Source organism: Fomitiporia mediterranea (genome assembly GCF_000271605.1).
Source record: "Fomitiporia mediterranea MF3/22 unplaced genomic scaffold FOMMEscaffold_14, whole genome shotgun sequence".
NCBI classification, from domain to species: Eukaryota; Fungi; Basidiomycota; class Agaricomycetes; order Hymenochaetales; family Hymenochaetaceae; genus Fomitiporia; species Fomitiporia mediterranea.
Genome location: NW_006760399.1, coordinates 34,114 through 47,963, shown reverse-complemented (window position 1 = coordinate 47,963; position 13,850 = coordinate 34,114). Strand labels below are relative to the sequence as shown.

General features: G+C 47.1%; 5 protein-coding genes across 5 annotated transcripts; 3 read left to right on the top strand and 2 right to left on the bottom strand.

The window, feature by feature from the left end:
• Positions 1-896: 896 nt before the first annotated feature.
• FOMMEDRAFT_113382 (POP1-domain-containing protein) lies at positions 897-4,059 on the bottom strand (the record flags this gene model as incomplete). Its single annotated transcript, XM_007270687.1, has 13 exons — positions 897-1,104; positions 1,181-1,320; positions 1,417-1,584; positions 1,693-2,328; positions 2,381-2,549; positions 2,601-2,689; positions 2,742-3,177; positions 3,228-3,403; positions 3,457-3,533; positions 3,589-3,685; positions 3,737-3,851; positions 3,904-3,953; positions 4,015-4,059. The coding sequence occupies 13 exons, from the start codon at positions 4,057-4,059 to the stop codon at positions 1,014-1,016; spliced, it is 2,289 nt and encodes a 762-aa protein (XP_007270749.1). The 3' UTR covers positions 897-1,013.
• A 285-nt stretch (positions 4,060-4,344) lies between these two features.
• On the top strand, positions 4,345-5,488 carry FOMMEDRAFT_128504 (uncharacterized protein; the record flags this gene model as incomplete). Its single annotated transcript, XM_007270686.1, has 5 exons — positions 4,345-4,532; positions 4,606-4,735; positions 4,804-4,936; positions 4,993-5,028; positions 5,083-5,488. The coding sequence occupies 5 exons, from the start codon at positions 4,348-4,350 to the stop codon at positions 5,133-5,135; spliced, it is 537 nt and encodes a 178-aa protein (XP_007270748.1). The 3' UTR covers positions 5,136-5,488.
• A 103-nt stretch (positions 5,489-5,591) lies between these two features.
• On the top strand, positions 5,592-7,486 carry FOMMEDRAFT_170670 (uncharacterized protein). Its single transcript, XM_007270685.1, has 6 exons — positions 5,592-5,964; positions 6,046-6,213; positions 6,268-6,398; positions 6,455-6,646; positions 6,716-6,961; positions 7,031-7,486. The coding sequence occupies exons 2-6, from the start codon at positions 6,120-6,122 to the stop codon at positions 7,394-7,396; spliced, it is 1,029 nt and encodes a 342-aa protein (XP_007270747.1). The 5' UTR covers positions 5,592-5,964; positions 6,046-6,119; the 3' UTR covers positions 7,397-7,486.
• Positions 7,487-7,848: 362 nt separating this feature from the next.
• On the top strand, positions 7,849-10,960 carry FOMMEDRAFT_23244 (uncharacterized protein). Its single transcript, XM_007270590.1, has 5 exons — positions 7,849-8,010; positions 8,070-8,126; positions 8,214-8,246; positions 8,308-8,845; positions 8,905-10,960. Exons 1-5 carry the CDS (start codon positions 7,996-7,998, stop codon positions 10,788-10,790), a joined length of 2,529 nt encoding a protein of 842 aa, XP_007270652.1. The 5' UTR covers positions 7,849-7,995; the 3' UTR covers positions 10,791-10,960.
• A 15-nt stretch (positions 10,961-10,975) lies between these two features.
• FOMMEDRAFT_142915 (FAD/NAD-binding domain-containing protein) lies at positions 10,976-13,056 on the bottom strand (the record flags this gene model as incomplete). The annotated part of the gene is made up of 11 exons (XM_007270684.1): positions 10,976-11,027; positions 11,126-11,504; positions 11,565-11,569; positions 11,628-11,731; positions 11,795-12,068; positions 12,132-12,205; positions 12,257-12,325; positions 12,381-12,704; positions 12,760-12,766; positions 12,818-12,939; positions 13,006-13,056. The coding sequence occupies 11 exons, from the start codon at positions 13,054-13,056 to the stop codon at positions 10,976-10,978; spliced, it is 1,461 nt and encodes a 486-aa protein (XP_007270746.1).
• Between the last annotated feature and the right edge of the window lie 794 nt (positions 13,057-13,850).

Below are 13,850 nucleotides of genomic sequence, written 5' to 3'. Positions count from 1 at the left end.
AAGATTAGTAACGTTTGACATCAAGCTGAGGATCTAATCATCTACTCAACCTTGCTGATCAGCGCCGCGTCACGTCTCCTTTCCCGAACGTCCAACGTCGCAAGAGAGTTTTCTATGCTCTCTGTCCACTCTTTACAGGCATGTCGAATGGGCCGCAGATGCAGATCCTATTAAGATTGCGCTGCACTTCGACTTGCTTGTATCGAGTTCTCAGAGGGCGGGCAACTGACTCGGTGACGTGCCTATGGGAGGGCTGGTGTTGTAGCAAACAAGCCAAGTACGACACGAATCGACTAGCCCGTTAAGACCCTCACCCGTGCCACCTCAGCGAAGGCGACTTCATGGTGGGAGACTTCTAAGTGTTCTGTAGTTGAAAAGGGGCACTATTACACAATAGATTTCTTATCATATTGTATTTCAGATTTTTAATACAGTTGAATTTGAATCGTGCTCAAGCCTGACATGAACTTGGCCAGTTGTGAAAACAATGAAAACTATATGTTGCATACTTGTTACACAGTAATTTCTAGAACAACAGACCAGTTTAATTGCTTACCCTTGAATGTGGAAATATTTATATAGTTAAGCCTTACTATAAGGAAGAGAATGTCTGTAAAGTGTAAAAATGACTCAGTTCATTCATGTTTTATACTCAAAGATATACACCCATTACTAATAATTATTCTTCCTAACATTATTTTCGATTATTTCACTGTTGCTCTAATGTAGTGAATTTACTAAATCTTACGACATAAAATACAAGTTCTATGGTTCATGATAATATATACAACCATAACAGAGTGGCTATCATCCAAACTCATGCAGATTTAACGTAAGAAACCCAGACGATTTGTGCCGGATAGTTATTAATAACAACGTTGTACCATCTGTATATTGGTGCCTCTACTACATATAGTACAGTTAGTCATCAAACAAGTAGAATAAACACGTGCGAAAGGGTAATTGTACGTTACTTAAATCCTCGTCACGACAGAGTACCTGACTACCTTAGTTTAGCTGGCGAGTTCGACGAACGCAGCTCGGCAAATCGCACTGTGTTTGTTACGGAACTTTACAAGTGGGAGAGAGTTGACTTTCCCGAGTCTAATATTATCAATAATCGCCCATTCATCAATCATTATGCGGTCTATGCAGGAAATTAAAATAGCAGAGTACGCACCGATGTAATTGTTCCTTTATCTCGAGATAACTCGTTAATGAAAGTGCTCCGACGGCTTGACCGCGTCCGATAGATAGAGAATAGTGACCGCTTGTTACGTAGCCTATAATCAAGTCCTTTGAAGGCTTTAGGTCGCTCAACTGTATAGATGGATTCCAGACGTGACGCATTAGTCGAACAGATAGTCTTCGTTCCATATATGCTAACAAGAAAGAAGGAGAGAGGAGATTACGTACCTCAGTCTCCCTAAAGTCGCTTTTGCCGTCTTTGTCTTCGACGAGTTCCCTCCACTTCTTCACCTCTTCGTCGTCCACCTTATATATCACCGCGTTGTTCTCTGGAGATCCGGACAGGGGAACTGAGAGTCGTATGCCTACTATAGCGCTACGAAGGAGAGAGTCGTCCTTTGTAAGAGGTAGAGGTAGAGCAGGGAGGAATCGTTTTGCTCGAAGAGCGTTTATTTTTGTGAGTAAGTCTGATGCGGGAGTGGGTGAGTGCGCGAGGAGGGCGACGATAGAAGGAGCTTCGGGGCCTCTGAATAGCCATGGGTGTATATCATCGCTCGTTCCATCGTCTTCTATCGCTTCCTTCGGGCTTTGTGTTTTGTCTGGTAAGTCAACGTCCATAGTATCTCGTTGAGTTGGTACGAGGTCTCCTTCCACGTCTTCCTCGTTTATTTTCGTCTTCCTCCTTAGGCCAAGCAATCCCTCCCAATCAGGTATCCACGGACTCTCCGTCCCGACTTTCTCCCAATTGATCCTCTTCGCAGGAGGCTTCCTCTCCCACCTCTCCCGCTCCTCCTTCGCTCTTTCCCCTACACTCATATCATACGCCTCAGTGCATGGATAGTCGAATGGGAAAGCAGTGCAGCCAGCTTCGAACCGCTGTGTCGGGATTTCGCGTTGTCCGGCCACGCGTGTGCCTGTGTGGGTGAGGGAGGAGAAGAAGGGCATTCCCCAGCCTTTTGGGATGATGAGCGTCCAGCCGTGCAAGGGACGGGAGGATGACGAAGAGGAAGTTTGAGAGGACGAAGGGAGAGAGGATGATGGAGTTGAGATTCCGTGTGATTCGATGGAGCGCTGGATTAAGAGGACGGGTATGCGGTTGTCTTGACGGAGAGGATTTAATTTTGATCCGGGGATGAGATGCTAGATGCAAAGTCAATCATGATTGTCAGAAATAATCAAGAGTTTCCTTTACTTTCGACTTCCGCGCATCAATATCTTTCTTCTTAAAACGCGGTTTACTGAGTTTCGCTCGGAAGTCATCGTTCCACATATCGCTTGCGGCTAACTTTGCGGTTGGCCAGAATCCGACGGGTACGTTGGATTTGTCGTCGATGGCGACCTTGGTATTTTTCGGTGGAAAACTGCAAACCTTGATTTAGTTGTGCCGAGAAAATGGAAGGTAAATCACTGACTTAAGGCGTGGATCGAGTACTTTGAAGCCGACAACCATTCCTCGAGGTGCAGATCCAGCTGTCTGAAGTTGTCCAAGTGCTTTCCAAAGCTACATAAACATTCAAACATGAACTAAAGAATCACTGAATAAAGAAATATACCTTTTTGAATTCATCCCGGCTTTCGTCTTTGACTGGAGTAAGAGCACCATGAATGACCTGGCTTGACTTCGGACCTACGAGTTCAAAGATATTAAATTGATCGCGCAGGTCGGCCATTTCAATCTCCACGTCCTCATTTCCAGAGTTCTGAGCCATTTGCAGGCGCGCCTGGACGGAATACTTAATGGTTGACATTACTTCGTCGTAGATGAGCGGATGGCAGCGAATCCATAATGTCCGTACGCGCACTTCCTGCGAAGATGTTTGTCTTTGCTTGTCTTTCTGTGTGGCTGATGCTTGCGATTGAGAAGTTGAAGGGGATGACGAAGCGTTAGGGTCCGCTTTCCAAAGGACCTCGATAGGACCGATGAGGTCGAATGGGTATGACTTAGGTTTATACATGTGCGTGTGGCATATACGCGAGCCGTTGGAGAATCTATCGCATACGATCTCAGCCCGGTATATGTCATAAGTCTTTCACTGTACCTTATTGCGCCAGGTCCAACGGATTGAGGGTCAGAGCAACTTGCGAGTATTTCTTTGAGAGTCGCTTCAGGGCCTTTCAATTCGATGATCGCCTCGTAAGATGCATCGTGCAGGATACATCCATGCAGGGAGGCACGATGAGACGGCCTGAATGATTTCTCTGTTGGTGTTTGTGCCTACCGGAGTCGTTCGTGAATAATTTCTTAAGTATAAAAATTTAGATCCTTACAAGGCGGTATCCCCACATATTCTCCATATGCATCCGTTTCGCGTGCCATATGTGCGTTTCTAGCCACGTCTTATCCTCTGAACCACACTTTTGTTAGACGTTCCTAGTAGTAGAATGAATCTAATTGCGTACTCTGGCGTTTTAGAAATTTCTCGGTTTTAGTAATAGTCTTCTCTTTGCCTCGCTTTGATAGCTTCTTCTTTGACGCCGGCTTTGCAGGAGTATCCATCTTAACAGTCATTAGATCCATGACGTTCTGCAAGTAAGAATCCGTGAATACCTCTGAGCGCGCCTTCTGCCGTAGTCTTGCTGGGACGCGTCGAACATCGTGGCTTGCAGCTCGACGTCTTAGGTGCCGCGGCAATGTCTGCCAGACACGCTGAGTGCCAATTGCTCTATAGTCACAAGGTTAAAGGATTAAGAACTACCCGGATAGTAGCTACTTACGCAACGTTGTCCATAGCATTCTGCATGGCATTAATCTCGAATGCACGCGCCTAATAAAACGGAAAATACGTGAATAGATGCGTCTTCTGCGAGAAGAAATTGGGCACTTACTTCTGCGAATTTCTCCACGTCGATTGTACTCGGTAGTCCTTCCATGCCTATTCAAAAGTAGTGAAGTTAAAGTAGCGTAAATAATAAATTAACATTATCTACTCACTTGAGGGATTGGCATTTGCTGAGCCTGGAAGAGCGAACTGGACAGATATTTGACGTGCTTCATCTAAGCGCATTTTCTTTCTCCGAGTGGCATTTCCATTGTTATTCGCTGAATTTACGCTATTTTCTTCGCCTTTTCGTTTTGTAGACATGGTTGCAGTGAGAGTCACTCGTTAGGTTCCATGCCGCGAGTCGCGTTGTGTCTCCGCTTCACTTCAGTCTCCTGCCATGTCGATGCTGCGTTGCCAATGCTCGTCTCTTGCCCGCAGGCTACCCACAACAACTGCGCGATCATTTTCGTCCTCAGCCGCCATCAGAGCTGACGCAACAACAACAGCAGGAGCAGGAGCACCGGCGGCAAATGTTGGCAGCGTCAAGCCGCCGAAACAGCCGGTTGGTGGTTTCCGCGGCGGGTGCGTGCAACCGTTACTCGTACATGTCCTGTGTGATCTCAATGAATGATTGAATTGTTTCGGATGGCTACAGAATTGTCGGCTTCCTGCTTGGCTTCTCGATAGCGTCGTCATTTGCCGCTTATCACTTGCTGGAGGAATACAAACAGGCGTCCGCTGCGTTACAGGCGAGCGTCTTGGAGCTGCAGGCCAGCACCGAAAAGGTGCGTTCTCCCACCACATATCATTGGCTGAATTATTTATCTGATATAATGTACGATCACAATACTAGGTGACGGCTCATATCAGAAGAATAGAGGCCGTTGAGAAGGATCTCAAGGCTCTGTCGAATACCACAGCGACCAAGGATGACTTGTCGCGAGTACGAGCAGAAATGAAGAAAATCTATGACGGTCTTGACATAGGTGCGACTGTCTACGCTGTGCATCAACCAAAACATATGTCTGACTTGTGTTGTCAGAATTCTTGAACCTTCGACAACATGTGTGGGGAATCCGTGAGTTATTGGTTCTTGCTCACTGAGTGAATTCACTGATAATGGTCTCCATAGAGCAAGATTTGCACGCCTTAACGAAGAAGGATAACGCAACCCATCTCGTATAAAGGCTATTTGTGTCATCAATGTTCTTGTCCAATATCAAAAACATATTAGAAACTAATGCCCACGAACTTTTGTCGTGATCTCTGACATGAGAATCCACTGTGTGGGCCACGCGTGCCCGAATACCCCGACATACGGGTTATTCGTTGATGGCGGTTATAACCTTCGACGAAAACTCCGGTCGTCAGAACGTACATGGCCTTGTTCTTGGCTTTCCCAACATGCAGGACATTGGCATACCAACTCGGGCTTTCTTGCACTGTGCTTCGTCCGCGTTTTGATGGCGCAAGTGAGAAGGTGCCAAAATTAAAACAGCCATATTGATGGGTCCGTGAATAGGGGTGAAGGACTCTAACCGTTGAATTTCTCAAAGTCTCAATATGCGTGACGAGTCATTATAGGACTACAGTACGCAATGGTGGTGGAACCTTTGTACTAACTTAATATTTTTCAGCAAGTTTCTACTACGTGATGCCGTCGGAACCGTAGCTGGCGGAACGTCCTTCGCGACCAGAGATCCCGCTGGATCTCCGAAAATGAACATCTCCATCACGACGAGCCGCCTTCACGGTCGCCGATTCGGCACGCGCGGTGGCCACAGGCGGGATGTTCTTACCACGCGGAACTTCTCCTGTGAGATTTACGTGCGACCAGAAGACTCACGTTTCTAACTGCTAGAGATACCTAATACGGCCGAGCGTTTCTAAGCGCCCAGAGTCGCACTGACTGCAGGTATAAAATCTACGTGTGGGGAAGAGTAGAACCCATCCTTCGTTCTCCCCTTCGTCGCAGGACTGGTTCCTCCTTGTGTTTCTTGCCTGGGCTTTACTTGTAAGTTCTCTTCCATCACTGTTTTTGAACATGCTTGTATGTTTAGGTTTGATACTTACGACATTGTTTCTTCTGACTTAGTCTGCATTCGCTGTTCCTCAACCCCTTTCGTTTGACACGTCTTTCTTTCGTTCTTTAAATTTACGACTGTCGCCATGTTCTTCAACGGCATCGCTGGTCTCGTCGCACTCGCATGCGTAGTGTCGGCTCGCCCCCTGCCCATGCTCGCCAAGCGCGAGGTTCCTCAAGGTACATAGTCTTTGGAAACGACTTGCCTGGTATATAGACTAACTCCCACTATAGAGCACAGTCATGAGAAGTTCTTGACGTCAGTGGGCAATAGCCTGAACTTGAACAACCCAGACGAGATTGTCGACCCAGTCTTTGCGCTGCTCGGCAATGATGCTGCACAGCAAGGCTTGGGCAAGATCCAGGTACAGCGGCGTCTCTACTTCATCAATAGTTTTCAAGACGCTAATTTGGAACACAGGACCCAGACTGCTTGCAACAGGCGGTCGCTGACCAGGCCTTCACGAACGCGAAGGCTGCGGGAGACTTGCAGGGCCAGGTCGATGCTCTGATCTTCCGTGCCCTCGAGCGCAACTCCGGATCCGTTGGCGCGACTACCAATGCCTGCACATCCATCCAGGCTGTTAACCCCGAGATCGCCGCCATCCAACAGGTATGTAATACTTAACCCACCTTAGTCTTGACGCGGATTTTCAATTTGCTAACACGCTCATTTACTTAGCACCAAGACCCAGCGTCTGACAACGCTGCCGAGGTGAACAAGAATATCGTCTTGGCGCTCGCTCAGCAGATCGCTTCTATCGGCGGCAACCCTCTTGATGCGCTTCAATCTGGTACTTTTGCGCCAGGCCAGATTGGCGACCCGACTGCGAAGGGCAACACCTGCGACGACGCGAACGACTCCACCGGCTGTATCTTCACTCAGAACCTCTTGGTCGAGGACGCCTCTGAGGATGAGATTAACCAGGTTTGTTGTTTTCCTAACTCGTTTGAAGCTTTTGTTGACAGGATACTTATTTTGAATTTGATTATTTAGGCTGTTTCCAGCATCGTTTCTTCGAACTCGAGTAGCAACAACTCGAATATCAACAATTCGAGCGTTGACGGCTCGAACGTTGATTTCTCAAACGGTGACAACTCCAACTTTGACAACTCTAACTTCAACGACGTATCGGATGAATCGCTTGACCAGCTGCTGTCCAACGACGGATTGAACCTCGATGGCATTGACTTAAACTCACTGTTGAACTCTGGTCTGGACGAGGAACAGCTGGAAGGGGAGCTCTTGGACTCTGGGTTGGACATGAACTCTCTCGAGAACGATATCTCTGAAATCGACTTTGAGGAGGTAGACGAGGAGTCAGAGTCAGAGATTGTTGAGCTGGAGAACATTGGGATTTGAGTAGCCTTTTTCTCCTCGGACTCACGGACACTTGCGCTTCTACTTTTTCTGTTCTTTTCTGTTTCTGTTTCTGTTTTGATGAGGGACTGCAAATGTAGTTTGTATAGCTTAGGATAATGCGAGACACGCTGATTGGGTGATCGTGATTTGAGCCGGACAGCCTGTTTCATGAGACACCGCTACAGACCAGGCCAAGCCCTGAAGTGGATAAGAGTGGTGCACGTGACATTGACAATGCATTGATTAATATTCCCACGGTTATTGGGGGCGGAATATTATGACGGGATCGGCAGAAGCACGTTCCTCCACACCTGCTTGGCTGCTGCCTCCACTGTCTCTGCCTTGCCGTTCTGCTCTGCTTGTCATCGTCTCGGACAGCGAGCACGACATATCTCACGACGCCAACGACCCAGTGACGACCACACGGCAATCACGAGCTCAGGGACCCCGCTGGTCAGACCCGCTGGTGCTCCACTGACTTATCATATTTGCGGACTTCGGCCAAGAACTCCCTCCTTTCTGGGCGTTGCCTGTCCAATCATTCCTTATCCTGGCCTCAACCCATCTTTTCTCTCGTTTGCATCTTGCTCACGACCGTCATGACGTTCCGCCCGGTATGTGTTAATGTGTGTCTATGCTCTTTGTCTTGCGTGTGCTGAATGCTCGGAGTTAGTTCGATGTCTCGATTCCACATATCTTCTACGCCATTTCTGGCGGGTTTGTCGTTCTGGTGCGAGTTTTCATTCCTATCTTTTTTTTTCCCTTGTTCTTTCTCTTCATCCACTCATCCACACAACTGATAATTTGAAATAAAAAGTTTGGCATGTTCTCGCTTCTCATCCGGGAGAAGGTAAGCAGTCTAGGTCCGTCCGGCATCTTGCTTCTTATTGACCGTGGTATGCTCTTTCAAGCTGTACATTGGAGAAGCACCGCTAGCTTTTCTGTTTGGTATCATCATTGGCCCGTATTGTGCCAACCTTATCGACCCGAGATCCTGGGGAGGCGGCTCCCACGATACCGTTAATACCATTACTTTGGAATTTACCCGTGTCGTTCTCGCCATCGGCGTCTTTGCGATCGGTGTTGAATTACCGAAGGCATACATGGCTCGGCATTGGAAGAGCATATTTTACCTATTAATACCCGTCATGACTTTTGGATGGCTAGTTTGTGCCGGTCTTATCTTCGCTCTTATACCCGGCTTAAGTTTCCTATCGTCCCTTGCCGTATCTGCATGCCTCACTCCTACGGATCCTATTCTTGCAGCCGCTGTTGTCGGAGGAAAGTATGCTGATAAGCACGTCCCGGCCCACCTTCGACATCTTCTAACCGCTGAGAGCGGGTGTAATGATGGTGCTGCGTTCCCGTTTCTGTATCTTGCACTCTATCTCGTTTTGGATAGTACCGACAAAGCTGCTATCCGAGACTGGTTCCTCATTACTTGGCTCTGTGAGTCAAAATACCTTCAATTATTTTATATACGATCTAACAGTATGCTGTGTACACAGATGAAGTAGTTCTGGGAACGGTCTTCGGAGCCATCATCGGCATTGCATTTCGGCACTTGATGAAGTTTTGTGAACGGAAGGACCTCATCGATAGGCAGTCTTACGTCGCTCAGTATGTCTCGCTTGCGATATTTGTTATTGGTGTCACTACGATGCTAGGAAGCGATGACCTTTTGGCAGCGTTCTCTTGCGGGACCGCTTTTGCGTGGGACGGATTCTTCAACCGTCAGACGGAGCAGTCCGTGTTCTCATCTGTCATTGACTTGCTCTTCAACATTGCCGCATTCATCTTTATTGGTGCATGGATGCCGTTTAAAGACTTTGCCAATCCGGACTTGACATTGTCCGTATGGCGATTGATTGTCATTGCCATACTCGTACTTCTCCTACGCCGACTACCCATCGTGATTGCGCTTTACAAATTCATTCCGGATATTAAGACATTTCGTGAAGCAATTTTCAGCGGTCATTTCGGTCCTATGGGTGTTGGCGCCATCTTCATATCGACCCTCGCAGCGGAACATCTTCCAACTCCGCATGAATCCCATGACGTGCAGAATAATCAAGTGGAATTACTTTCGGCTAGTATACAACCTATAGTGGCTTTCATGGTACTATGCTCGATTATCATCCATGGAATGTCCATACCGTTCTTCTCGCTTGGCCGACGCGTCCACTCCGTTTCACGTACATGGTCTCGACATCAAACTGTGGATAGTTTAGGTCCAGAATGGGCAACGCAGACTCGACGGGTGTCACGTCCGGAGGACATCGTCATCAACCGCGACAGCGTACTAGAGCGGGGTGAGCTTGGACACGGTGCAGTTGATGAGAAGGAATCTTTACCAGAGGCCGCTCCCGACTATTCGGAGAAGAAGAGCGAGACACCAAGTTCGCCGAGTAGTACTCTGCCGTCTAAGGCAGGTGCTAGTACGGAGGGTGGAGATCCGGACGCGAAGGTTGAGGGACGTCCCGATGGACCGCCTGACGGCTCCGCTGTTGAAGAACAGTGGAGAGAAGGACCTGACATCGTGGTTGAGCGACAATCGTCTCCAGGAGAAGAAGTTGAAGTACAAGTGAAACGAGGCGCAGTTGCAGCTGAAGAAGGTCAAGAAGAAACGGAGGTCCTGCGTACGTTCCGCGGCTCGCCAGGAGAAGTAGAGCATACAGCCAGACATTTCAAGGATAAGTTGAAAGAGAAAATGCACCATGAAGAGAAGGAAGTCGAGGAAGCGGTTAGAGAGATTGGCGAGGAGGTCGAGAAAAGGGTGAAGATTGTAGAAGATGGTTTGAACGGTTCATCTGGGTCATCGAGTTTGTCGAAGAATAATGAACGTCGCCCGGCGGAAGCACCGGGAAATGATGATGACGATGAGGGCTGGGCTTCGGATCGGAGTGGTCAGAGGAATGGACCGAGTAGTTTCAGAGGCGTACATTCGTCAACTGACGATCTTGCACGCAAGCGCTCGAAATCACCCAAGCACAAATCCGGAATCAAAGCTTTAAGTCACGGTGTACGAAGGCATCGTACCTCCATCCGTCGGAGTCTCCTAGGCAAAGTGCGACCTCTCACTTCCACTATATCCAAGATATCCGAACCCGGTACTGAAGAAGAGAATGACGAAGTCGAGGAAGAGAGAGAGGAGGGAAAGGGTACAAGAGGACGACATTTGGCTATTGGGTTACCTGAGAGACTTAGCCATCGGAGAGTTGATTCGCTTCGTGCGTCGCCTACTCCGCGGTCAGCGTCTCCTGCGCGCTCGGTGAGGTCTGTACGGTTTGCTTCTGAGAGTGGAGCTGCGACACCTGTTGAGGAACGGGACAGTCCGGTTAGTCCTAGTGCTCGACAGGTTGCGTTCGACTTGCCTCATGAGCCAAGGTCGTGAATGTGAAATATTTAAGTATTTTCAACTGTAAAGAAGTTCTGGGCCGGATAAGATTTTTTTTCTTGGTTAACGTTTCTCTCTGGTCTGCTTTGCATTATATCAATTAGTATTTGCAACTTGCATATGCATTTTTCATATAACTGTAGCAAACAATTTTCTTTCAAGCTTCCGAGTTTTGTAGTTATTCATTCACTGCATAGTATATTTTTAGTGTCAAATCTATAGACGACGCTATATCTATAAAATGTGTAAATTTTCAACGATCGAGATGCGACAAATCAATGAACACCCTAACAGGGACTCTAATCAAATAAAGTACCCAAGAAAACATAAACCCTAGAACTCCCCTCACCCCACTCCCTTCAATCATCTCGAAAAACACAGAAAGCCAAATGTACTTAATATCTCTATCAGGGTCCCTAATCTCAAACGGCAGCCTCACATCTCCAAGGTATTTCGAAGCGGCACGTAACCCGGAAGTGAACCCGTCTTCGTGGAACCCGTATCGGAGGTACGCGCCCGCGTAAGATATCCCGCGAGTGTTTTGGATTTTATGAATGAGAGATTGGGCGGTGAGAGATTTGGAGGAGAGGATTGGGTGGGAGTAGGTATAGGTGCCTTGGATTGTTGATGGATTGGGAGGGAAGGGAGGGTTGAGGGTTACGAGGATGGGACCGTGTGATTGGGGGATGTGTTGCAGAGCGTTCATCCAGTCTGTTGTTTTATTTTATACTGTTAGTAAAGGAGATCGGTATGTGGATAGTATAACTTTACATGTCCTTGAGGTAAGTGGTAGGGTAAATAACTAAACAAGAGGAAGAATGGAGTGACACGTACAGAGATACGCGATCGATGTTGGCTTTGAAGTTCCCCTGCTCATCGATTGCGGAAGAAGATAGGTAGTTCCAGCATGACCATGCGAGGCGACTCTTCGGCATTAACTAGTGCATCATAAGAGTCCTAAATTGGTCATAACAGTTTAGAAAAGAGGAACTTCGATTTACCCGTGTATCCGAATGCAAAACAGCTTCATTCCTGTTCCACCTAAACATACTTAGGATATGCTCTTCTTCGGGAGTGACGTTTCCTGCTTTCAAGATTTCCAAAGCAGTATCCGAATGACAGGTGAATATGACGTGATCGAAGAGCTCAACTTCGCCAGTCGAGGTTTGTAACTCGAGTTTACCCAACGGAAGGGATTTGACGGAGCACACTGGTGACGAGAGGTGTAGGTGACCTTTTTTGAGGTTGCGAGTGATCGCTTCGACGTAGACTTTACTTTAGGTTGGTAATATTTGAGAATGAAAGTAGGTGGAGGTGGTTGCGGGATTATCTGCGTACCTTCCACCAGGGATCGTCAACCAAGAAGGTTTGCCTGTGATTTGGAGTAAGTGGTGGTTGTGCAGGAATTGAATCTAATTCATTCGTTGACTTTCAATTCTTAATCATTATGCACTGCCACTTACTAATGTCCGAGCTGGAAAGTCCAGACTACATTTATCTGGCGATGTGCTCCATACAGCAGCAGTCATCGGCTTGACAATGTTCAGCAAAGGAGTTCACATTGTCGCACACGAAGCGAATACTCACAATAAGATAATTGTCTCGAAATGAACTCGAATATCCATTCATATCCAAATATTTTCCAATAGAAATATCCTTGTCTGGACCTTTCTCCAGGAGAATCTTTCTTGAGCAAGCATTGAACCTCAGAACGTCATATATAAGACTCCACATGTTTGGGTCGAGAAGTCTAGACGGTTGGCAGAAGACAGCGAAGAGGTTGTCTCCCGCCCATTCGAATTGTCCCATGTCGCGTGAGACGCTGAAGGTCATTTCCGTGGGTAGGACAGGGATGTTCTTGAGTTTTAGGAAGCGTAGGAAGTTTGGGTATGTCACTGGGTTTAAAACAATCTGGGTTGCATAGGCTTAAAATCCTTTCTTCGCAAAGGTGCAATCATTTGCTTACGAAACCACTGCAGGACTGAATCAATGTAAGACTACAATGAGTTGACTAAGATACATACGTGTCGACAGGTATGGAGTTTTCCTTTCCAGGAAGGGTATAGTCTACCGTATTAGCATGGCCTCCGGGACGACTGTCCGCTTCATAGACGTGAACGTCATGGGCACTATGTTCATTTAGCAGCTGGATTGAAGAAAGGAAAAGAACTGAATAATTCATTCTAGAAAAGACGAAAAACATGGACTGCACCCAAGCTGCACCGAGGCCAGATACTCCAGAGCCGACGACTGCGACTCTCATGGTGGTGGTTTTTACTGGGTGGGAAATCCGGCTGGATGGGTTCCATAGTGATGATGGGTTCTGCCAAGGTTGGTCAGACGCGTTGCGACGATCGACGTGACGCGCCTCGCGTCTGCCATTGGTGGTGATCCGTCTTTGCTTCCACTCAGTACCAAACTCGTTTGTTTTTGGCACAGATTATGGCTTGAGATATTCAGCAATAGTCCAGCAGATGATAGCTTTGTGCCATTTTCTACTTGGATAGACACAAATACCAAATATCTGAATGGACAGCTCCTCTTGTACTAAGTTTACTTTTACCCTTCTGTAAAGAGTCAGTCTCATATCAGTCTGGGGCAGCTTGTGTTCCTTACTAGTGATTGAATAATCCAATACCTACCAAAAATCCCCCTACTCCAGTATGACAGAAAGAGCTAACTAGTAAGGTGAGCTTGTAGCAGGCACAAACTAATTATCCCTACAACATGTTTCTCAAGGAGAGAGAAGTTCAGGTTCTGACTCAGAAGAACTTGAACATACTATATCTTTAGAATAAGAGCTTAACCTTAACAGATTGTGGCAACAAGGCTGCTCTACTACTTACAATACCTCTGTTCCCATTCAGGTTGTCTGTAAAGGATTTACCCCTACCTATATTGTGATTACAATTCATAAACAAGTGAACTCTGTCTTTCCACAAAGCCCACCAAGTCTGCCTGATGTAGTACACAAGCCAAAGCTCTATTTCAACACAACTCACATGTGTTAGACTAACATCATTGTTTCTGGCATGGATTCTGGCTTAGAGGCATTCA

What these genes read in the sequence shown, in the direction of transcription:
- FOMMEDRAFT_170670 (XM_007270685.1), top strand. Translation starts at nt 6,120, where the DNA reads ATGTTCTTCAACGGCATCGCTGGTCTCGTCGCACTCGCATGCGTAGTG. An exon ending in AAGGCTTGGGCAAGATCCAG is followed by an intron (nt 6,399 to 6,454) that starts GTACAGCGGCGT and finishes TTTGGAACACAG; the next exon opens with GACCCAGACTGCTTGCAACA. An exon ending in CTGAGGATGAGATTAACCAG is followed by an intron (nt 6,962 to 7,030) that starts GTTTGTTGTTTT and finishes TTGATTATTTAG; the next exon opens with GCTGTTTCCAGCATCGTTTC.
- FOMMEDRAFT_23244 (XM_007270590.1), top strand. An exon ending in CTGGCGGGTTTGTCGTTCTG is followed by an intron (nt 8,127 to 8,213) that starts GTGCGAGTTTTC and finishes TGAAATAAAAAG; the next exon opens with TTTGGCATGTTCTCGCTTCT. An exon ending in GTTCCTCATTACTTGGCTCT is followed by an intron (nt 8,846 to 8,904) that starts GTGAGTCAAAAT and finishes CTGTGTACACAG; the next exon opens with ATGAAGTAGTTCTGGGAACG.